Raw genomic sequence first — 25,909 nt, 5'->3', positions numbered from 1 at the left:
AATGTTGCCGTTAATTACAGTTATATGAGAGTAGCCCATAAGCAGCTTTATTCTGCTTGTATCTGCCTCATTTTTGCACAGCTTAAGTGCTGCTTTTAATTTTTACTGTACTTCATTAAGGGCTATTGCCAATGATACCCACTCACTGACTTGAGTCTTGCTGACTTTCAGATCCCTGGTGTTGCTGATAAAAAAAAAGTCTAATGGGACAAGACATAGAGGGACCTAACACAAGATTTAATTTGCTTCTTGTCATCATACATAAAGACGTAAGGTGAATGGAAAATGCCAACGTACTGATACAGCAGTCTTTATATTGATACTATAGTTGGGCAAATTTCTACAGAAGTTCTAGCAAAAAAAAGAAACCAAGCTTGATTTTCAAAAGCAGCCTTTCCCAACATTGGTATGACTTAACAGTCAGGGAAGAGAAAAATCAACATAGCTATTTAACAACATACCTGGAAAATATGGAATTCTTTTTCCACCCAGTTTGTAAGCAACACCGATTTTAATCTCATCAAGGACATCAAGAATATCCAATTTCGTTAATGCCAAACTGTACAGAAAAACATCAGTTAGAGTTACACATATGATGAATCTTCTCTTTAATAATTTCCACCTGTCCTTTTTTTTTTTTTCCCTTTCTAGTTTTGTATTCACAAATCCAACTCCGGTAACCCAGCAAGCAGAAATACACAAATACATCAAACTATGAGCATTGGTAATTTGATTCACGCCGCAGAGATGAATACATGGCTAAGGTACCAAGACACATTTCCAAATGCTTGGCAGCTCACAGAGGTGCACAGTGCTCGGTTCAGCGCATGAAAATGCAAGCGGACTATGTAAAGTGGTGCTTACTGGACTTGGTTTGGGTGCGTATGACGGCATGTCACTTTATGTCACTACTACTGATTATTTCTGTTATTCCTACTGACTCCAACTGTAAGACAGACTTATTTACTAAATTATACTTTTAAAACAGACTTCCCAAGCATAATCTGGCTACTAAAAGCACGTATACGGTTCAGTACGAAAGATCCCAGCCTGCCCTTCAGTGCCTGCGCTGTGCTACCAGCGTTGTCGGTTTAATGAACCTTTTTCATCTTGTGAAAGAACACACTGGAACACAAAAATGGAACCTCAAGAAGACACCATAGTACTCACTGATCAGAGTAAAACTGCATTTTAAAACTAGTCAAATTCTCTAGAAACAATATGCCAGACATTGCTTGGTAAAAATATAAGTAACTAAGGATTTGGACAGGTAGGTGCATAATAGTCCCTGCTGCATGTGCTCAGTAAGTATACGATGAATGCAATGATTAAATGAAAAGACCTCTTGGAGAAAGAATCAGCATAGCACCAGTCCTTCAACTTTTTTGAAGTTTTTGTATCCCCATGTTTTTTAACTGTCACAGTTACCAGAGATGACATAGTTTTGATGACAGAAATGCAGAAATTCTACAGAAGTGAAATGGAAGGAAACCTAACACCTTCCTAATACTATTTTCACATAAAATACAAATGTCTAAGTTAAAGCAAAATATAAATCCCAGTAAAAAATATTTTCAAACCCCTTCTGATAAATTAATGAACAAAGATCATTGTTCCTTTGTAGCATTAGTAGCATAAACAATATTAAGCCTCAGTTTATAAGATATTACAATTCCCAGGGTCATGTGTTTGCATATATGAACAAGTTTGCCCCAATGCATGAGTAAGTCTACACTTTATATGAACAAAATTGTAATAAAACTTTTGCAATTTTTTCTGAAAACACAGATCGGTAACTAGTTATAAATTAACGACTTCTGATAGTCACTAGCATTTTAGCTAGCTTGATGGCATTACGCTCTGAAACAGTTCCTTTAAACAGCCACCTGTCCTTTAAAATGTCAATTTAAGATATATTTTTAATTATAAAATAATTTACTAAGCAAGTAAATCCCTCAGTCCCAATGAAAATAAAACTCAACCCATTAAAAGCAGCATTTATAATACAATATTAGACTACACCTTTGTAAACAAATGAACCTGTCGGGACTGGAATGAGAGCCGTGCCAGTTGCTGTACACTTTGTGTCATCCCACTTATTTCACTTAAAGAGGCAGTGGTTCTGAACAATGCAGATTTGGTGCTACAAGTGTGATCCACCAGAGTCCACCAAAGCTCAAAACCAGCCAGTTTTAGACTACAACATAAGACAGCATGAAAGCACTGGATCAAGAACACCAGAGCAAACTCTTAGAAAACGGGTGTATTGATTCAATCTACGTCGGCCATCTGATGTAAGCAAAGTGAAAACACATATGAAAAAAATCACGGCTATGATGTTGTAAAATCACTTCATTTGAAAAAAAAGTCAAAGGAATTAGATTATTATTAGCATTAAGACAATTCTCAGCTGCCCACTGTGAATTATTTTATTGCTTAAAATGTAACACTTTACTGGACTTATATTAATGTTACCTACATATTTATTCTGCGAAGCACAAAATTATCACTTCCAAATGTAGCGCAAAATCTGTGATGCTTACGCAGTGAATCCGTTGATCATATGAGCATATTTCAAAATGACAAGATCTAACCAGCCACAGCGTCTCTTTCTGCCTGTAGTTACTCCCCATTCGTGGCCACGGGACTGTAACAGATCTCCGATTTCCTAAAAGATGACAGAAAGAATGCTGATGGTATTTCACTGAAAAATAGCAGGAAAACAAAATCTAAACAAATACAGACAAGTAGCAGGAAAAATATAGTTGTTCAATTCCAAGGCTTTTTTGTAGGGAAAAGGTAATTAAGTTTTATTAGGAAGGGAGTTAGGCGGAGAGTAAAGCCCCTCATGCACAGGATTTTTGTATTTCAATCACTAACATTTCCAAAATACTTCTTTAATATGACTCTTTCATGTCACAAGGAGACACCTCTCTTCCTTCTTCATCTGTCAGGAAGATTTCCTTGACAATTCAGACCTGTTTTTAATGTTGTGTTTACTTTCTTTGTCTGATCTTTTTGGCATCTATTGTTTTGGGGGGCAAGACTGTAAACGCTTGGAAGAAGATCAATGCTTGTACAACGTGTAGGTCAACAGGCTCCTTGGCCATGCCTAAGGCTCCTTGGTTCTACCACAGGGTGAGACTGCCAGCTGTTCCCTTCAGGCTGGCAGCGTTTATAATGTGTTAAAAACAAAGAAGACAGAAACTTTACGCTCACGACTCATGAAACTAAAGGAAATCACCAATTCATTTGAGCCATTAGAGAAAGGATTTTAGCGACTAAATCCTTAAATTAGATTCGGATCACTGACCTAGAGACTGCTGTGTGTACAAGCCCAATCAATACCCTGAGCTTTCTAGTTTCTTGATAATGAAAATACAATAGACAGTTTAAAAGAATCAAAATCTTTCCCCTTCTTTTTATTGATCAATTTGTGCATGACTGGCTGACGCACACACCACATTTATTCTAAAAATCGCACAGAACACAGGCTGTTAAGCACAGAAGTTGTATCTTGTAATTTAAGCTTTCCTGCAGTGCAGACATTCCAGCCTACAACAAACTCTTGCCACTGAAATGCACCTAACGATATTACACAAAATGATGAAACCTGTTTTCACATCATTCTTTGCAACAGAAGTGTGGTCACTGTAACACAACATCATCATACTCCTGTTTCACTCCTATGAAGGAAAATACCGTAAGTTTATAATGTAATTCTCCTCTCTGTGAGTGCGACGGCTTGGCATTATTACGGTGCTTAATCATTGTTGGTATACCCTTACCCCATTCCATTGACCTTATTTTTTGGCAACTGTATATATTGCATTTTGTAACATTAAACCTACGTTAATCTGCTCAGTGGGGAAGGCTCCAATTCCCACCCGAGTAGTATACGCCTTCACCACACCATACACATCACCAACATGCTGGGGAGGAACACCAAGTCCGGTGCAGACACCACCTACGGTGCAGTTTGATGAAGTCACGAAAGGATACGTGCCTGTCAGAAAAACACAACAGCACAACCCTGTTTCAGCAACAATAAGAAACAAAGACTGATTTTCCTTTACAGCAGAAATAAGATTCTCACCTGTATGTTTGGCTTTAAAGCTAAACTGAATCAGTAGCTAAAGACAAGGGCAAATTCTTCTTATTGCATGTTCCCATTTTACTTTTAAGAGAACAAATTAAGCTGTTCTTCCCAAAACTGCTTCCTTCTGTAGTGAATAATACGTATTTACATTTCTAAAGCTCCACAGAAATCCCGCAAAAACAAGCAATTTTTTTCCACTCAAATAGCTGACTTACCCTGTCAGTTTGCATAACCATATTATTAGTGCGCAAGACAAATAAGAAAATATACTACTTTCTTATACTTAAAGATGTATCAAGTATTTGTCATCTGTTCCAATGAGTAAGCTTTTCTGCATTCATCCTTGGCAACTTTCACTGAGGATTGCCCACAAGGGAGAAATTTCAAAGCATCTCAATACTACTTCATCAGGCACCGGATCTATTACAGGATGCTGCTCCTGCTGTCTAAAGCTTTTTTTCCCCTGTCCTACGTATCACAGAAAGTATTTCCGCAACATCTACGGAGAGGCTGGTGTAAAGTTCACAGTCCGACATTCCCAGTGCTCTACACAAGTAGTTCTGAGTATCTGCAGCGATTTTTCTAAGCCTTCAGAGCTTATTCATGATCTCTACACTTCAGCTCCGGATTAGAGCATCTCTCCCGTTCTTTATTTCATCTTCACAGAGTCCTAAGTAGTTTAATTAGATTTTTGGTACAGAGCAGAGCAGAGATCATCTGACGAAGCTAGACTTACAGGTTATCGGCACCGGGTTAATCTTCCCTCCACTGCAGAGGAATTATTTCAGCAGCACTGCAGTGGGTGCCTGGAATGTATGACCCTGTGCACAGACATTTAGAAGTAATAAAGACAAGACTATCTGGAGTGAATTTCAACTCCAGTGGAATAAACTTCAGTAAAAATCAATATTTAAACCCTAAACACAATCCTGTTAACGATACAATCTCTGGCTTACTGTGCTTTACTTTTGAGAGATCTTTTCCTATTAAAGGAAGACTATTTTGTTTCTCTATTTTCCTTCTGTTTATAAAGCTGATATAAACACAAAACAAAATAAAATTAATCAAAATAAAGCTAACCTCTTCGGAGTTAAACTGAGTTTTGAATTTAACTTACCAAAGTCAATATCAAGCAATGCTGCATTGGCTCCTTCAACAAGAATCTTCTTTGGGGAGCCATGAAGAGCTTCATACATAAAATACACACCATCTCGAACCATGGGTCTTATTTTTTCAGCATATCCCTGCAGATTTGAGTAGAACTGTCAGCTTCCCCAGACAACGGCAGGAAGCAGGGTACACTGTGTTCACTTTTGAAACACAAAACATACAGATAACCCTAATATGCCAGCTTCAATAACTCTGGTTTACTTGAAAGATAAAACCATTAGCTTATCTTCCATGAAAAACAGGTCAATGCATTGAACCAGTCACATAAGAAAACACGACTTGTTATTGCATTAGAATACTGTAATATCTGTATCATTTCTATTCACAAAGATGTTGTATACCTACCTCATTTTGTTGATTTAGTCTCTATATAATGTGTCTATAGTCTAGACACACTGACGGTGGGACTTAGAAATAGTGCAAGCTCCAAAAGAAAAAAAAAATCCCCACTGACAAATATTAAAAAGTATCTTCAAAGGAAGGGTGTCAGCTCTGAACAAACACCAGACAAAACTTGGGAAAGATAACAAATTTTTTTAGCATCCTCTCTTCTTACGTATTCACGAAAGAAGATGTTTTACCAGTGGCTCTTCTGAATTTATTTATAAAAAGACATTTTTCTTGTAATAGCAGGATCTCGAAATACAGCTTCCACAAACAGTTCTTCACTAAGCATGGAAGCGTCTCAGACAGCCTACATCAGTCATGGCTGGACACTGCTAACTGCAGGCGTCACCCTGCGTTCTCTTGGCTACTTTAATACACCGGTTATTTTGTAAAATAACTGTTTAAAAAATAATTTAAAAAAGTAAAATATTATAGGAGAATTAAATCATCCACAAAATTTATATTAATGCCCACAGTAAGAGAACATTCTATTACAAAACATAGCTACTGCTTATTAAACGGTTTTATAATAATGAAGATATGCATTTTTAATTCAAATTAATGAGTTAATAAGTAGTAGTTCTGGTACACTTAAAAAAAAACGTTGAAATAAATATTACTGTTTTCTTCTATACTTTCCCTGAAACTGAATAAATATTATAAGTGTTAAATCCTTACCTTTAGCTTTTTCAATTGTCCCTCTATATCTATTTCCAGTGTGGGAAACATTGACTTGTATTGTTGTGCCAGATTTTTAAATCTGTAAAACATTGAAATCATAACTATGAAGAACATTCATTGAGTTCATAGAACCTTTGGCAAGAAGAACTCAGCTTAAATTATATACAGTATATACAGAGTGCTATAAGGAGAAAATACCCAGAACTTCGATACCTCAATCAGCGCATTTCACAATGTACAAAATTACATTTCAAATGAGGAGAAACTCTGTGAAGTACAGGAAATACACAAACACATTCTTTCCTTTCTTCTCCTTCTAGACAATTTATGTACAAAATGCAGACGCATATTTAAAAAAACCTCCTTAAAAGCAAATCTGTCAGCCAAAAGGTATCACTCTTTAACCTAATATTTAGAAATGAAAATAGTTGTACCTTGAAGAAAATTCATCAAAGTCAGAAAGGAGGTCACAAATGCGAAGGCCTGTTCGTGCAGCTTTGGAAGAATATGTTGGTCCAATCCCCTTCTTTGTTGTGCCAATGCTAATTGAAAAGAAACACCCCAAATGTGTATATGCATAATATGCTTTCGCATAAATGTAGCATGCCTTTTTTAGCATGATAAGCAAAAATATGCTTTATGCTAAGTAATTTTGTTACAGCTCTTTAATATACCATATACCAGGCAGGAGTTCTGAGAAATAAAAAAATGGCTAAAGTTCTATAATAACAAATGTTGCAACTTTCATGCTTCAGTGGATTCGCATAAATATCGCTAATATTCATGGTATGCAGCAAAGCATTAAGCCTTGGGTCTGGCTGAGAAGAGCTTAGTTGATATTCTGTGTGTATATACATATATAATACAGTAATAATGGTTACTATACTGTTCTGTGGTAATACTACATCCCTTAGCACAAATGTCATTTTCACAGTTGCAGAACTGCCTATAGTTGTAAATAACAACCAGTTCTGTGCGCGATTAGACTGGTTTCCTATGGCTTTGCCATTATTCATATCATTTCTGTCCCTATGAGCTCTTGCTTCAGCCTGTAGAATCATAGAATAGCTTGCGTTGGAAGGGACCTTTAAAGGTCACCTGGTCCAACCCCCCCACAACGAGCAGGGACATCTTCAACCAGATCAAGTTGCCCAGAGCCCCGTCCAACCTGACCCTGAATGTTCCCAGGGATGGGGCATTTACCACCTCTCCAGGCAACCTGGGCCAGTGTTTCGCTACCCTCACTGTAAAAAATGTCTTTCTTGCTTTATCTTGATTAGAATAAAAATGAAACTGTTTCCCCATCCATGTGCCCACTTTCATGTGCATTTTAGAAATACAGTAATTTTGAGATCTTTACTTGTATGTTAAGTTTGGCTGAAATTGTCCAATGGGATCAAAAACTAATAGAGTACAGAGAGAAAAACACAGTGTGTTCACATAAACCTTTGTTTTTTCAGAAACCAGAATAATGAAGTATGAATGAAGTATGAATACTGTGCTAAGGTGGAAGATTAAAATTAAAATAGAAACTATTATCTCCATGAAGTGGAGTGTATATTCACTCCATAAGTGAATATAAAATAAACAATTACAAGCGTGGAACGTAATCACGCCAACACTTCGGACCTGATTAAAAAAGAGCATTGCTACACTGATATCAAAGTGGATTGGAAACATCATTTTCACGGAAATAAGTAGGAATTTCAAAATGTCTCTATATGTTGCAGAGAACTGGAAATGGAAATACGTAAGAATTCATACCCTGCCTTTTCAGTAATACCTCAAAGTTTGTTCACTAACATAAGCAGGAGCAGAACAGTCACAGAATTAGTAACATCAGCAAGGCTCTTTAGAAATACACTGCATTTCTGTTTTCCAAAATTACACTCATTTTTCAAGTTTGTATAATTATTAATGATTAATGAAGGTGATGAAAATACTTACTTTTTTCCTTCTTGTGCTTGACGTTGCACTTCCTGGAGCCCATCTACTGCCTGATGAAAGTCAAACACTGCAATGGAAAGTCAAATGCACATAGTGGGAGACCAAAGGAGAAAAAACATTCTTTTTTAAATCCCAGACATCTGTAATTTCAAGATTAAGTGCCTTTGTTATCGTTGATAGTGCACAGACCTCCTCATGCGAAAACAGAGCTAGTATTGCTTAAACTTTGTGAAAACATGTAACACATGGCTCTTTAGCAGATATAAATTCCATGATCACGTTTCAGATACAAAACATACAAAGAAGCCATATTAGATCACATATATGACTGTTCTGTGGAGTAATGTAGTTTAGCACCATGAGCTAAGCAACCGTTTGTGAGTTTTTTCCTCCTTCAGTAATCACTTACCTATATGTGCTCTATCTGATATAATCAGTCTTTTCTCCCAATCTTTTAAACCTGTTAAAAGACATAAAGAAAAGCAGGATTTTAGTTGTGCCAACTGGTATAACTTTGAGATTTGGTTTTAGTTTTTCTATGTCTTTCTTCTAGTTTATATAGCTTCTTGTTAAGTCTGTAGGCAAAATGGATACACCAGAAGCAAATACCAAATATCAGCAATGTTTTTGTTAACAACTTTTCTCATCTTTCACTTTTTCAGCTTTCTCATTTTGGTATGGACAAAGATACTCACTTCTTCACGCCAGAATGCTGCGGCTTACATGCAATTCTTATTTTAAGGAAAGATTCTTGTTTAACTCGCTATATGACAAATCACTTAAACTCCATTTGTGCCTCAGAAAATAGAGAATTTATATATACAGTATCATAAAAGAATTTAGGATGCCAGGGACCTTAGAAGGTCACCTGCTCCAAAGCCTTGCTCAAAGCAGAACCAACTTCGTTTATACTTGGGCACAGAAATGGGGACGCAGAAACTCTGGGTAGATCATCTCAGTTTGAGGTCAAAGGGAGCTTTGCCACACACTTTAGGATTTTATTTTCTACCTAATGTGCTATCAAATGCCATAGAACTCCATGAAAACCCATTAAAAGATTGCTTTTGAAAATCTGTCTGAAGACTATAACACAATTCAGCATTTTAAATACCGCTCTCCGCATTAAAAATCCAGAATGTTATTGCACTGAATATTTATGGTCAGAAACAAAGGCTTAAAAAACCCATCAACCTGGCTGCCAATATAAAGAAAAGTTAAAAATTACTCGATACAAACCTTTCTTTTCATTCTTTTCAGCTTCTTCAAACAGGCCTGGTAAATGTATAACCACTCCATTACCTTTGGGAACATAAATGATTTATTTTAAAGCAAGAAATAAAACACTCATTCTTAGGATGTAAGGCATGTAAACACTTGCTGTCTGAAATGTTATTTAAAAAGTAAGATTAAGTTTCTCACATTTCTCACAAAGTGATCTTGAGAACTTTTTGGATAAATCCTCATTTTGGGTAAGCAGCTACAAGCCACAAACAGAAAAAAACAGAGCCTGCTTGTTTCAGATGTGAATGTCGGGCCTGCTCCAAAGCCAGCTGAGGTAAGCGGATTCTTGTCTTTGTGGTAGACTTTGCACCACGACTTCAGCCTCAATTGTTCACTGGTAAAAGCTCAAAGAAGCCCGTGGCCTTACAACGCTGACGCACAGCCTGTGTGATGATATTTAAATTTTCTTCAATATTCACATATTTGTTTTAAAGTCAGCTCAAACTATGCTGTAATACGTTCTCCCTACAATACAGAAGCCACAAGCAATATGGAGCGTTACTGACGAGACGCGGGGGATTAGTGATGCAGTGGGCTGGAAACAGCTGCAGCTTCCTTCTCGGGAACATCAGAAATATCTGCAAGAGAGTCTGTCTCAGCCTAAATTTAGGGTAACTTAAGTTATAGTCTTCACTAACTGACAGGGAGGAAAGTGAAAAGCAAGATAATACACCAGATTTAGCAGAAGGAAAAAAGGCGTTTTATATATTTCAATCATCCATTTGGAAATTATCGAATGGAACAAAACTGCAACTACAGTTCCATGACTCACTCAAACTTACACTCATTTCTTGCACAGTCTGTATGTATTTTTTCTGTCAGAAAGAACTATAATTCTGGACAAGTAGAAGGCTTAAATTTGCCCATCACTTAAATAGGAGTTTCATGTCCAGTAAGCAATGCAAACTTTTTTGCAATGCAATTTGCATTGAACAGCTTTACAGTGAAATACAAACATCACCTTAAACAGCTGGTAATGGGAACAAACAGGAGACTGGATGATGACCTCCCAGAGCCCTGTATCCTGGGGCTTACTTCTGGAAAGTCAGTAAAGAGATGCCAGAGATAAATGGTATTATTTATTTAGCCGAAGTGCTGCGTTTTGTGTCCTCAAAGTACAACATTTGTATTTCTGAAAGTATAAAAGGAGTGTGCAAATAAAGGGTGGGATCCAAATTTGTATCATAAATGTAAGAACGAACACCGCAATGGAAAGAGGGGGTTCTCACTTTCAGTTTTCAGTAGCAGACACTAAAGTGACACTGGACATAAAATAACTCTTCATGTTAAAGCAGCAGTGAAATAAAAGTCAAACAGCTGAAGCAAATCTGACTGACAGTCACCTATATGTTTTTCTTTGTTTGCTACTATAAAATATGGTTGGAGCTACCTACTATGTAATGTTATTTTATTTAACAAATTCCAAAATTCTCTTACCAATAAAAGAAATTGCCTTTGGATTAATGATGCCGCTAGGAAACAGGTGAAAATCATATTCTTTCCCATCAACAACCACAGTATGGCCTGCGTTATTCCCACCCTGCAACAGAAAGAAACATCAGAAGATTAATGGGCTTATACTACTGCTCTGAACTCTCCACAGATGATTTGACAAGTTCATCTTTTTTTTTCTTACTTATACATTCATGCTTTGTGTCACTGCTTTCTCCACCTTATAGGTTCTTGAGATGCTGTAGTACTGTAAAAAGGGCTCAGACAGGACAATGAGGGGGCTGAAGGATTTCAGCAGGACTGTGTAGAATTACAAAGCAGAGTGATACCATGGAGTCAAGGCAGGACTGGGGCAGAGCAAGAGTAAATGCAGGAGCAGTAGCAGAAGCTAGAAGAGAACTGAAGCTTTCTGGGAACAAAACTGGATTGACCTACCACCCACAGAGTCCTGTCCCTGAAATGCCTACACAAACCCATCCTTTTTGGGCGTTTTCTGTGGGTTTAAGCCTACAACGTCCAACATTTCCTTTTGAATGGAAGCTCTTCCTCCCCACCCACCCACAAACAGATACTGCTCCTCTGGGCGTTCAAGATGGAAGGTCTGTATAAAGTTGTGAGCACGTGTAGTCTTTGCAGCTTCACAGACTCTCCCTGTCAAGGGATGATCTTCCCAGCTAACACCATTACCACTTTATGAAGTCCACTACAGTTCATACCTTACACAACCATCTACCAGACCTGAGAATGAGAACTGGTATTTTCCTCAAGAAACCACATTTTTGCAGACGGCTTTAAAACAGAATAATGAGACGACACAAAAACTTGGGAAGAGATGAGTAAATCAAGGTCATGAGTTGATTTGAACAGGAACAGTAAAGAGTTTTAAAAAATAAAGGGGTTTTTTGACAGGCTTAATGTTGTTGCTGTTCTGCCATGATGTAACTTTTTCTCCTAGTGATAAGGTTGGGAAATCTGACTACTTTTGTGCTGTGGTGCTACAGGCCTTCCATTTTCCAAACTGATTACAAATCTTGGAGGATTTAGTATGAGGTCTGAATGATGCAGAAGTGCCTAGAATGAGGGCATCTACTGGAAGGAGAACTGACACAGTCATGGGTAATTTGCAAATAATGAAGAGTGTTGCCTGAATGAGTGGAGTTGTTATATGAAAACACTGAGAAAGGACAGTCATTTATAAAAATTAATAACATAACGCATGTTCTTCTGGAGTTTTGTTTACTCTTCATTTACCCATTTGTTTGCATGTAATATACAGGGAAATGGCAACTGACGTTCCTTTCAAAATGTGGATATATGCTGAAACACAACATAAGAAAATAAAAGCTACTGGGTATAAAAAAAATAATTTAAAAAAATCAAGCTTTTTTTAAGCAGTGGGATGGAGGAAAACATTAAGAAATATGCCTTTAAATATGACAAAAGTAATTCTCATGTTTTGGAAGATGTGAGCTCAACAATACAGTTTAAACAGATAACCTGCCAAGGGAGAGCCAAGTGAGAGTTGCCACAGAAAAACTGGTGCACACACAAATTCCATTTGATAGCAAACTGCTGGGTAGCTCATCCTTGGGCTGGGAAGGACCCTCAGGTGTCTTGCTAATGCAGAGTTATAACTTGTCTGGAGAATCCTGAAGAACGCAGAACCATCCTGGGTATTTAGCTTGCCTCCCAGATATAAGAAGCCAGCTGTAGAAACCTGGATCTAGTTAAAAGGTATTGAAGTATCTATCAGGTTAATAAAACATGCAGGAAACTCCTTTATGTGATCTTTAAGAGGTCTGAGACTGGATGGATTGCAATAGTTGCAACACCAGTTTATTTTATTGCAGCTATATCAGGCTTGGGAAAGAGGCTAGTAACTTCTTCTGAGATAATCAGCTTTCCTTTTCTGCTTGCCTACAGATGACAGCAAGATGGAAACTTTAAAAGAACAAACTCAATTTAACACTGATTTAATCTCTACTACAAAAAACAACTTCTGCATTTCCTGAGAAAATAGGGAACCAGGCTCCTTCAAAAGTTATTTGTTGTCACTAATACTATAGTTATATTCTGCTGTTCTTAATCAACATGAACAAATGAAATCAGGCTTGAGGGCTCACAATCTGAGATAACAGCACTCCTAAATTAGAGTCAGAAGTGTTTTCTTGTATCCTAAAATTTTAGAAGGTAGGATATACCAGTATGAGAATGTTTATGAAAGACAGTTTATGCTTTTGGAGATTTTCCTGAACAACTGATACCCAGACAAATGGTCTCTTTCTTTAGAAAATGCTTAAAAGGGGACATTAATCATTCAACTGTGACAGCTGGCATACCTAAAAAAATACCAAAGCACAGAAGCATCAGCAGATATGATATATCCTTTAATTGCCAAAAATCTCTGGATCCACTTTCACTCCCTCTGGACAGGTAACATAAATCAAGAATTCAGTGACAGACCTTATAAAACAGCACTTCTATAATTGAAAACTAGTGTTGACAGCTCCGGAACTGGTTTTGTGCACTGCTCATGTTGGTCGGCATTTCCTAAACAAGTGTCTTCTGAGTAGATTTTTAGAGCTCAATTAATTACATTTTTACAAATACAATTAAAGTGGTAGCAGAGCACTGAATTGCCCAACAGACATGGCCAAACTTGCAAAACATACTGCTGGGTCTGATAAGATACTTTCTGTTTATTATCTGGACATCTCAGAGATTCCTCATGTTCACTTTCATTGATATTCTAGTAGCATATCTAATAGCTCAAATATTAAAGACAGCTATTCCTTTTCTGATTTTACTTGAGTTCTGAGAGTCAATGTACAGTCTATATGAGCCATTTATTTTGCTGACAAAGTATAAGGAGAATCTGAAAGTTTGTATGGGCTTAATCTGAAGATTACATGATTGAATGTGCAGAGAACTACCTGGTACACTATAACCATGTAAACTCCCTTCTTTTCCTCAAATGATATTTCATTAAAGTGGTGTCAACATTAACACACGTACTGACAGTATTCTCTGGACCCTCAGGATGCTTCCCACTTGGACCAGGAGACCTTTGGTGTCTCTGCTTGGCCCTTGCTTCAAATGCAGCTCTGCACAATGAGGACCCATTTAATACTCACAGAATCTCTGCTGTGCACCACTGATCTCACCCGAATTTTACTTATCTTTCATCATTTGCACTTTCCTAGGTCTCTAACGATGGTATCTGCCTTCTCTCATGGTTCTTCAAAAACCTCTAATGAAGGGAATGTTAAGGCAACAACTTCTGACAGATTAATCACCAGTGCCACTTCGGCATCACCTGTATTGCAAAACGATGGTATGACCAGAAATAACAATTAGCATTTCCTTACAAAACCTGGGAAGCCTTGGCATTCCCATTAAACTACTCTTGTGTGGCAAGTTCGGTTCCCAAGAAGGAACGATTAGGTGAGCTGCTGAAGCTCCAAAAGGCTTGAACATTTGCATCCACTTTAACGTGAAACCTTTCTTACTGCTCCTGCAGCAATTCCAACATGTTCAGCAGCACTTGTGGCCCTTCTGTTAAACCACTTTAATCTCTAATGACTCTATTAAGACTACCAAATGCAGGAAATCTACCAGGTGCAGGTGACTGGGGCTATCAATTACAGAAAACTTCAGCAATGAAGTGAGACTTGAGAACTAGAAAACATTACGCACGACAAAGACAACAGGACAGGTATCTTACTATAGTAATAAAAAGCCTTAAATACGCAGCAATACTTTTTGACTGTGCAGCCACAGCTGCTGTTCTCCGTATCAGCTATATTAAAGTTTCAGAGCAGATAAATGCTTGTTTCTAGCAGTATTTAGTAGCTGTTAAATGTTTTTCACATTTAAATCAGGCACCTAAGAAAAAATAACTTTCACTCAAGTCGTTCAGAGCCCACAGTGGAAAATTAGTACTCAGCCTTTTGAAAGTACCTACATTGCTTAACAAATCAGTTTTTAACAACTTTGAAAGCACTACAAGTTGTGGCTCTATTAGCAGCATTAAACATATATTATTTCAATATATTTTGCCTAAGGAATGCTCTATTACTTTGTGGTGCTGCAAGCTACGCCTCCTTTCTTCTAAAATCCAGCAGACCACCAGCAACATGGTTTAAATTCAACAACCCAAAATGCCTATCATTCTAGGTTGGAAAACAGACTTTAAGTTAATAGAAAGAGCTGCAACATGTTGTTTTCAAGAATTAAACAGCAGGAAACATACTAGGCATTATTTTCAGAGCAGAGTAATCCTAGATGGTAAGGTTTATTTTGGTTTGTTTTTTTTTTTTTAATTATTTTTAAAGAACATTTAAGTTGGGCTCAGATAAAAATTGGATTTTTTTGTGGAAGACTTTAATCTATATTTTCAGACTTTTAATAATAAAAGTGTAAAGTTACATATTGTCCCAGTACAAGAAGGAACTAGAGGAACTTAAGCTACCTCATAAAACATCCTAATATTTTTTTCAGTACATTAGTTTATTTAAAAAGAAAATACATTTTCAAGCTTTTTATGTGCTGATCTACTTGTGATATTGGATTCTTGCACTGAAGTGAAGTACTTTGATTATTATTCCATAGTACATGAATACAAGAACTGCATCAATACACTAAACTGAGAATTTATTACATCTTACCAGCATTAACAACTGTATGCTGGTATAAACATTATCTTTCAGGGAATTAATAATTATCATGAACAGGTTGGCAGAGGAGAACACATAGTCTTTGTCTTTTCAGTAGAATTTACAAAAAAAGAAGAAACAAATCCACCTTCCAAAGTGCTCAGACATTGTAAGGCTGGTGTTTTGTTCTGTATTGTTTTTAAAATCATCTTTTGTCCTCTGCAGTGGTAACATCCCAAGGTAGAAACAGAATTGCTACCTCAGAGCAGCAGTGAGGCTGTTCAGTACCTTCAGCAGGAACACTTTCCTCCCAGTTGGCCTTACGATACACGTTTGAATAAGAATGAAATCTGTACTGACGCTCAGCTGTGTTTTGCCTGCTCCTGCCAGCCCAGTAGTGTGCAGGAGACTGCGTTCTGCATATGTTGGAGGAGTGCTTCCAGGTGCTCTGCTGGTGTCCACTGGTTAGCACATCTTTCATTTGCTCAGTGCTCCTCACAATGCCCATTCATAACTTGATTAATTAAACCGATATAAAAAAATATCAGCACAGCGCATGTAAAATGCCTTAAAACCTGGTGATAATTTCAAACTATAACTAGAGAATGAACACAAAACAGGTATGTCTCTGATGGGTCCCACCCTCTTCCAGTTAGCAATGCTAATCAATGCAATGGGGGAAAAGAATAGAAACTCAGTATTGAAGATGCGCAGATGACACAACTACCATTCAAGTGGTGTACCTGCAGTACGCAGCAGTCTGAGCTCCCCAGACAACTGGCACATGCAGTAAACGTACAAAATGTCATGACTAGGTTTAGAATAAATGAATTCGAAAGAAAAAGGTAGGCCAAACTTTGGGTGGAAGATATCTATGCTAGGAAGCATGTGGAGGTGTCTGAATACAGTTTCAGTACCGGTTGATATGCCTAAGGCAAACCTCGCGTGTATAAATGGGAATATCAAGTAGGAGTAGAGAGATTGTATTACCTCTCCTTTTGGCAGTGGTGCAACTGCTATTAGAATACGGTGTCCTTGGTACTCAGACAAGATTACAAAAATGATCCCCTCTGTCATTATAATCTATGAATTTATAATCTATGAATTGGAATACCAGCTACAAACCAATGGTTTGGGAAGTCTGCATCTGAAAATAAATTATATGATTCCTATCTCTTTTCACTGCAAGTGTCCCAGCTCTACTAATTAGATCCATTGATGAAGCAAAACATTTTCTGAAATTCAACTGCATCTGCAGGACAAATAGCTCTCACCATACTATGAAACAGATTGTAAAATATTTCTTATCTGGACTGAGTAATTTTCTTCCATTTATAGCATTTCACATGTGATTCTGAATAAATAAGAAGCAGCATTATTACATAAATTGTTTCTTCTTTCTCTTTACAATTTAATTAACGATGGCTATTTCTAGCTGACATTAGCAACTGCCTGGAACTAACTTGAATAAATGTAGCTAGTAAGTGCTACCAGCATAGATGGCTTTGACATGAACTTTATAATAGTATAAATCCATTGCCTTTCATGGCATTTCTCTTTATTTACACCATTGCAAGTGAGTTTAGAACATCATTGGTTTAAAAAAAAAAAATCCAACACCCAGAGAAATGCAACGATTTTGAACACTTAGATACCACATCACAAAAATCACCTGTGTGTGAAAGCTTTTGTCTGATGACTTGGAGTGCTGTATATTCCGGTTGGGAGGTTGCTGCCACACGTGCTTGTTAGTTTCCTTTAATGGAAGTAGGGTTTTTTTTGCTAATTTTTCCAGTTTAACTATTGCCTAATAGCACCCAACTCAGTTCCAAGAAGGCAATCATAACTTTTTTTTTTTTAAGCCCCAGCCATTGGAAAGAATTGGGTTAGGGAATAATCAGAAATGTACTTAGACCAGAAAAGCTGAGGGAGCAGCTCTTTTTAAAGCTACAGTCGTGACAAAGAGCTGGAGTAAGTTGCAAGTATTTATCTCCTGACACCAATCATCATCAGCCAAACCTAGTTAGCCTTGCTCTTCTTCCCAAAGAATGTTTGCAATAAGTGTTTTGGGGAAGAGCAACTTCGCACAGAACTGCTATGTCCGATTCCTGCATCTGGTCAAGTGTGTCCCTGCCACGGCCCTTCTCACTATCTCATAGAACGAACAAAATCCACAGGATCCCATCTTCCCAATTAAAACAGTGATCTCTTCAAAAACTCCTGAATTCCCGTGGAAGGAGACCTTCTAAAGCCTAGTGAGACAATTAGTATGGTTATAAACACAAACACCCTTGAGAAGAACTGAGCAAAACTTTTGACCTTAAGAACTATATAAAATTATTTATAGCACAAGTATCAAACACTGAAGCTTATATCATATTTTACACTAATAATGTAGTGCTTTTCCCTTTACTACAAATGAAAAGTGACCCTAACTTATATGGATACCTTGGTGTTCCTAAGTATCTGAAAAGTGCAACTGGAAAAGCCAGGTCTAATTCAATTCAGGTTTTAAACAGCAGTCAGCATAGGCAAACTAGACACTCTTAAACTCTAGTTATTTTCTCTCAAACGGAATTTAAAATTTTGTTGAATCACATAAAAACAATCTACTGTGACAGACCACTACAACAAAACATACACTAAACTCCAGTAGAAGATGTAAAGAAAGTAACGAATTCAAGGTATAATGATAGAAAATGCTATAGTGGAAAAAGCATTCTGACTAATATTAGCAGAATCCTAAAATAAAGGAAATCACACACGAAAAACCTAGATGTGTCTGCTCATCTTTAGTCCTCTCTTCTGAAGAGGTGCAGTCATACCCCTGTGGCAAGTAATATGATCCAAAGATATGAACATAACTTTTCTTATATCTGTAAACAAGTTAACAACAGCTAGTGAGTTACAACAGGAATGAAACAGAACAGATGTCATTTCAGCTTAATTTCCAGTTGCTTTCTTTTGATGCTTGTAGGGGATAATAAATTTATGAGGCTTTATAAAGGGGATTGAAAATTAAGCTTGCTTTCTTATGGAGATTTGGAAACTTTAAACCTGACCTTCTCATACAGTATTTATAATCCTGGTGGTCCTGAGATGATCTCACTGATGCCCAAAGGAGAGGCTAGTTTAAAATAGCAATGTTACCGTGTTGCTCTAAAGCCTAAAATGATATAGTGTAGCATGTAAGCATGTATACACAAAATGAAAAATAAGATTTGGGCAAAATACCTTCTAAGTGACAGATTGCTACAAAAAGAAGTTTTAATTTTGAGAGGGTGGACTTCTTTATTGTAGCTAAGGAAACCACTCACACTTGATGAACCCTCTCCTGTGTTGAAAAGCAAAATAAAACCTACTTGCTTTTTTGCAAGGAATCTTGCAAAAAATTACTTAGGAAGAAATATGCCTGTATGAACGTACATGTACGTGCAAATGGGATTATCAACCTTCCCAAACATTAGAGAAATCAAAAGCTTGAGTCCTGCAGTCACTGCATGCTCATGATTCCAAGGTCATCAATCTTTTCACTGGAGATCATCAAGCACTAAATCATTAGGAGATTAAAGTCTTTACATGCTACTTTATCCTGTAGGGAGAAATTATACTAAATATCAGGGTTAAATCTCACTGAAAGGAGAGCAACACATGATACATACACACAGAGAAAAACAGTCGCCAACAAGCCCCTGTAACTCCACATAACCACCAGACAGAACTGCCCTAATTTAATCCCTGTTGCAAACAGTTCCAGTAGCCCACGATCAATAGGGACAGTCACGACAACGTGTGGCTGCTTTGCCCTGCCATGTCAGCAGTACAACACAGGAATAAAGAAAACCACTGTCTTGCATATAAACCCCTAAGAAAAACTTCTCATGTGGCATTTCTGGTTTTTATTATTTGATCACTTGCACACAGTATATTCCTTTTCATTCCTCAAAGTACCAATCCTAATATATATGGTATTTACTTTGCATTCATAAAAACACCAGAACAAGGAAATAAGGAAATTTGCAATAATATGCTGCAGTTATTTGTATTGTATATTATATCATAAGTGTCAGGCACATCCCTTCACCCCTTCCTAAGCTGTTCTCTAATGTTGTAATGGTATCTCAAACCCAAAACATCACTAGGCTTTTCTTACTGGTTAGTCCCTCTGAATCTTATTTGTTAACATCCCCTACATCAAGAAAACTAGGCACTCGGTGTCCTTGGTGCATGACTTGGTTAAATCTCTTTGGTCCAAGTCACTGCAAACTACTCAACCACAAAAGACCTTAACAGCAAGTTTTTCTGTTACCTTTTTCAACCTCCTCAGCTTTTCTTCAGTATTAACATCAACTATAATTTTTGTCCAGCTGTCTCAAAAGATCAGATGATTCCTTTTCAAAACCAAGGCAATTCTTAACTTGAAAGCATACTGACTCAGACAGAGGAGGTGTTTTAAAGAGTGACTACATATTTAGTGAAGAATAAAACTACATTAATATGAGAAGCTTAACGAATTTAGCAACAGCTCTTCTTTTTGCAATCACATTCTTAAAATTTGGCATTGTTTCTTCAATCCCAGTTCTTAAGGGAATACTGATAATATCAGGCAGATTGTTTCCAGACTTGTAGATGTCAGAAGTGTCACAGGTCTGACACATCCAGCATCGGCATGGGCAGCTCTGGAACAGCAGTGCCAAATGAAGGCTTGAAAAGAAACTTTAAGACCGCCTTGGACTAGCCCCTGCTGCTGAATCATTGTCACTGGTTTTGGTATGAAGTGACGGAAAGATACACATTTGTGCAGCAACTGTTATCAATCTATTCAGTAACCAAGATCAAGCCCAATGCAGGTAAGGATTATTACCACAGGGGCTCTACTAATTTACTAGTAACATCTTTTGTATCTCTCGCATTGAGCGTTGGAAAAATCTTTTTCTCTTTCCTTTCCTTCAAATTTTTTATCAAATTGTTTACAGGCTTTTTCCTCCAATGCTTTTGGATGTTCTGTTGTAAAACAACTTATTGCACAACAAAACTTCATCAGGAAGGGCAGAATTGTTTACTCTCCACTACGACAGGAATTCTTAGACATTCTTGGCACACACCTGCACTATAAAAGAGAAAGTGTCTCATGAGTAATTTACCGTTACTGGCAAAGATGCAGAGTACTTAACCTGCCATTTTTGCCAATGCATGCTATTTCCTTTTCCATTTACACTGTACAGTAAACATCTTCAGTGAAAAGTTATTATTACAAGTGTACCTTACATAGTCTCAGCTTAAGGAAACAGGCAGACTTGTATGACACCAGCTGTCCTCAGTTTACTGCAAACTTACTACAGCAGTTCTATACACGACTTTCTGGGAACAGAGCTAGTTTAAGTGGTGCCTCTGGAGGCACGTCACCTCGGCAGTTGTGACAGTTGACTATTTGTTTGATCATGCTCCAAACCAGATCTGAGAAATTACCTAATTAAAACCCAGGTAGGCAAAACCAGCCACAAGCTCCAGTTTTGAAGGCAGCCACACAACAACGTATGAGGCGATGTGAGAAACATACAGCTGGAATGAGAACTGCCACTGAAGAAATCACCATCTGAAGAAAAGTTTTGAACAATGCCAAAACTGTCTTCATTAATACGATTATATGTATCCAAATTACTTAAGATTACATTTTTCTATGACAACATGCTAAGAGGCTAGGTAAAAAGTGAACTTCCCTCTTCACATCTGGTATTCTATCAGTTAGAAGCTCTAAACAAACGCACAAAACCTGTTTTAAAGGAAACATCAAAATTAAACATTTGCAGTTGAACTCTTTGATTGTACACTTCCCTGATAACATACCAGGGATTAAAAGTATTGCAGAGTATAATGTGACAGTTCTATGCCCCAGGAGGCCACAATAAGAAATAATAGCCTCTATCATTACGCTTCTGGACGCCTTTGCTTGCTGAAAGAGCAATTTAGAGGAAAAGTTATCTCCATTAATAACCCAAACATAGACAAACCTACTCAGTTCTTTAACAGCCTTAAGCTGCCTGTTGTTATTTATTTATTTAGAAATACCTTTTCTGCTTATTTATATGGGGATGGGTGGCTGTGTCTGGTATTTTAATGAAAGCAGCCTGTGAAAAGTTTTGTTCAGCATCATCTACAAGAATATGCACAGATCTTTTACTCTTACTGAAGCATCCTCTTTCACAAAGTATGCTTTAAGTATACAGGTGAAATGAAATCAATTATTCTAGTTGAACTAAGATTTCGTATTTAAATTATGCCACATATTTCATTGCCACTAATGTGAAAAATTAAGTGCATACCATAACTCATTTGTACGCAGACTGTATAAACCAAGTACTGAAAAAACAGAAACAACACGATCAACAAACTGAGACTCTTCAATTCATGTGAAATTAAATCCTGAAACTCAGGAAAATTAGAGAGGCCAGAATTTTAATGCAGAATTTTCTTTAATTAACTTATTTTGAAGCTTCCCTTATTGCTGTAAAGGACTCCTTATTCCCATTTGCTTGCTTGCTTTTCTTTCCAGCATCCCAGGAAATACCATTTCATTTCCTCTGCAGCAATCTAGCTGTCACAGATTTTTCTCACGAAATCAACACGCTAAATATACTTGAGAAACGTTTAATGAAAATTATTTCCTTCCATAGAAATATTAGGGAACTACTATTTTGAGAAAGCCCTTCAAATTTGACCCTGAATTTAAATTCTACTTGAGGGCGAAGAAAAGCAGCTTTAAAGAAACGTTAGGTCAAAGAGTATCCTACTGTGACAAAGAATTAATCTAGTTGAGACATTATTTTAGAAGACATAAACATCCCCCTTTCCCTCATTCATTTGCTGCCTTTCCCTACTTTCATTTCGCTGAGGACTAAAACAGGCTGTTGAACACTGTTTCCATCAATGTCTCAGAAAACGGAGTGGACGGGATATCAGGAAAAATCCTGATGGAACTTTTTCTGACATTTTTTCCTGAAGTCTCTAGTAAGGGAGACCTTCAGTGTTTCTTGTTTAAGCAATCTACTCTAGTACGCAAGTGCAATTGCACTAAAGTTTTTCTTAGTTTCTAGGAGGAATGTGAAGCAAGCAAGATTCTGGTCCAAATGCTGAGGTTTTTTATGGCAGTACGTGCCATTAAAGTCCCACTCAAACTGATTAGGCCCCTAAATTAATCACATACCATTATCACACTGAGAGACCTCTAGTTAGTACTGTTCACATGCTTACACACATGCATATCTTTACTAAGCAGTCACATATGAGTTTTAAGAGACACAAAAATCATACACTGTTACCTACTTGCACAATTGCTTTTGAAAGTACAAAGTATTAGTCTATTAAAATGATAGCTTTTTTAAAAAAGCATCATCAAATTCTTAGACTTGCAAAAACCCCACTTAAATATTTTTTAAAATCACTTTTCACTTACATTGCATAATTTTTCTACTCAGAAGTAAATTATTACTCATGTTTTCCTTATTTCATGCAATGTTTTACCTTCTTTCCTAAACTGTAATCCTGAAGACGCTTCCATTGAATCGGTGCGTTTCTAATCCTATTGTAGCCTCACGCACACCATGTGCACACATGTAGTAGTGAACGCTACTCTGTAGAGTGCGGAGCTCCTCTAGATCCACCTGCCTTCCATCCATCCCAGTCTCACCATCAGGCTACAGAAAGATGATCTAGATATGCCCAGAAGAATATTAAACCATCTAAGCCGTCTAGCCTGTTGTTAACACACTAACCCTTCTGGCACGTTCACACATGCAGAGGCCTGTACCCTTCAAGGGGTATTCTCAGGCTGCACCTGGGGGTCGTGCTTACAAATTAGTTCTCTGGATGGACAACAAATCCATCCTGAAGGCAGTCCTTAAAAGCTGGTTTAGGAAGAACCAATATAACTTCTTGCAGTAATAACGGTAAACCCCTGAGGAAGCACTGTTTGACTGTGGCCCATATGAAATACTTCTCCTCAGCTAAAACTTTTAAGTTTTGTTTTCTCAGCAAAGCAATTATGAGACCTGTGTTTAAATTCCTGGCAACAGTTTATTGGTGGGGGAAGGGGGGGTGTGGGAATGGGAAAGGGGGAAATAAAAATGTGAAAGTAGCTATAGTCCTGATAATACATATTCATTAGCTAACTTTTGCACTGAAAGTTCTCCCCAAGGTGACTGAAGATCTTGGGAGTTTAATGTCCCAACTGAAAATACTTCCTCCACCTTCTAAGTATTTAACTCACATGACAACATTTATTTACATAATATACTTAATTATACAAACGTCCTTGGATTTATCATCTCAGATTCAAGGATATCTGTAGCTTTGCAGTAGCTATCATGCATTTTAAAGCAGAATAAATTTCATGGTACATACCAACTGAGCTGGACTGAGCTGACTGCTTCTTAACGTGGTTGCATAGTTTACAGGGACAATTGAACAGATTATTAGCTGTATTCATCTACTATGTTCACAATTAACGTTTGAAAACAGTTCTTTTAAAAGTTATTACTATTATTGGGGTCACCTTTGTGTCCAATTCGGTTTATACTAGGCAAACAGATAATTTTAAGAATCCTTGTATTATATTCAATTCAAAAATACACACAAGCAAAGCCTTATAAAATGTTGCCCTTTTCACCAAACTGTTTAAATCTTGTACTTTTATATAACTTGGGGGTTTTTTTCCATTTCACTCACGCTCCACTTAAAACTATTTTTAGAAAAAACTTCCAGGTGCTTTGCAGGGAACACAACCTGCCTATCCAAGAGGCCCCCTGCAGCAAAACTTAGGAAAACTCACGACGTTTATTAGCAGCTGGTCTTCACGCCGCCTCATAACACTATCTTTTTTCCCGAAGGAGCAACACGCCCGGAGACACCAACCCCTCCAGCAAGCAGCGTTACAGCCTTGCGAGCAACAGACCCCACCCCAGGCCTCTTGGGGCTTTGCTTCCCAAAACAACCGAGCGCCGGGAAGCGCCCGGAGCGCGGCCCTTGGCCGGGCCGGGCCACCCACCCCGGGCAGCGCCGCACCGCCCGCCCCGCCCCAGGCAGACGGGCCACGGACCCCCCTCCCCCGCCCTCCGGCCGGCACCTCGGGATCCTGTGTCGCTTATCGTGAAGGGTCAGCTATTTATATTTATAGTTCAAGGCTTTTTCTTTCCGAGTGGCATTTCGAAGCGCAGCCGGGGAGGGGTGGAGGGGAAGGGGGGACGGACGACAGCACATGGCTGCCCACCGGGGCGCGTTCGCGACCCACCGTTCGCTGCGGGAGAGGGGGAGCGGGGAGGGGAGGAAGAAAATCACCAGGAGCAGAAGATCGAGGCAGGCAGGCGGAGGGAAACAGCGCTGGGGGGTGGAGAAGAGGAAGAGCAGCACGGGGGAGAAAGCAGGGACTCGCAAGGGAAGGAGGGCGCCAGGCTGAGGGGAGCGGGGGCGTAAAGCGGGGAGCGGCGGGCAGAGCCGGCCCAGCCCGGCACCCACCTGGCACCGGCACACAACGTCCGACTCGGTGGCCAGCAGGTCGACCACCTTGCCCTTGCCTTCGTCCCCCCACTGCGCCCCCAGCACCACCGTCACTTTGTTACCGCCCGGCTCGCTGCGCGCCCGCTTCAGCCCGCCGCCGCTGGGGTGGCTGCTGCGGTCGTTGGACGCCCGGGTGCCTGACATGGTGGGTGGGAGGGTGGCTGTGGCGGCCGCCGCCTCGCTGTGCCTCGCTCCCCTGCCGGCGCCGAGCCCAGCCCCTGCGCGCTGCCTGCGCCGTGCCGCCGCCGCCGGCCTTTAACGGCGCCACCGCCCTCCCGCCCGCCCCGCGCGGCGCGCTGACGTGCGGGTCCGGCTGCCCCCGCGGCCGCCTCGGCTGGTCCGGCTCACACAGCCACGGTCTGTGCAGGCACCCGCGGTCTCTTCACAGACGGAGTCGCCTCACACACACCCGCAGTCGATATCCACGCACACGTCTCCTCACACACATGCACAGTCCCCACACACACAAGTCTCCACACGCACCCACACGGTCTCCACAGACACACAGTCTCCCCGCACACACGGAATCTCCGCAGACACCCGCGGTCTCCTCACACACGGAGTCGCCTCACACACACCCACAGTCTCTACAATCAGTGTCCACACACACACGAACAGTCCACACACACACAAGTCTCCACACACCACCCTCACAGTCTCCACAGACACGCCGTCTCCTCCCACA

General features: G+C 38.9%; 1 protein-coding gene across 1 annotated transcript in view; it reads right to left on the bottom strand.

Moving 5' to 3' along the window:
* ADSS1 (adenylosuccinate synthase 1) overlaps window positions 1–25,476 on the bottom strand; it is a 30,987-nt gene extending 5,511 nt beyond the window's left edge. Inside the window, exons 1-11 of the mRNA XM_054199898.1 lie at window positions 25,183–25,476; window positions 11,003–11,105; window positions 9,521–9,583; window positions 8,694–8,744; window positions 8,285–8,351; window positions 6,772–6,879; window positions 6,335–6,416; window positions 5,217–5,343; window positions 3,852–4,006; window positions 2,544–2,668; window positions 462–559 (exon numbers count right to left, since the gene is read on the bottom strand). Coding sequence (XP_054055873.1) covers window positions 462–559; window positions 2,544–2,668; window positions 3,852–4,006; window positions 5,217–5,343; window positions 6,335–6,416; window positions 6,772–6,879; window positions 8,285–8,351; window positions 8,694–8,744; window positions 9,521–9,583; window positions 11,003–11,105; window positions 25,183–25,368 — 1,165 coding nt within the window. The 5' untranslated portion in view covers window positions 25,369–25,476. The remainder of the gene's footprint in view (window positions 1–461; window positions 560–2,543; window positions 2,669–3,851; window positions 4,007–5,216; window positions 5,344–6,334; window positions 6,417–6,771; window positions 6,880–8,284; window positions 8,352–8,693; window positions 8,745–9,520; window positions 9,584–11,002; window positions 11,106–25,182) is intronic.
* Window positions 25,477–25,909: the final 433 nt, after the last annotated feature.

This window comes from Rissa tridactyla, chromosome 4, assembly GCF_028500815.1.
Source record: "Rissa tridactyla isolate bRisTri1 chromosome 4, bRisTri1.patW.cur.20221130, whole genome shotgun sequence".
In the NCBI taxonomy this organism is placed as follows: Eukaryota; Metazoa; Chordata; class Aves; order Charadriiformes; family Laridae; genus Rissa; species Rissa tridactyla.
This window is presented reverse-complemented; position numbering and strand designations above follow the sequence as displayed.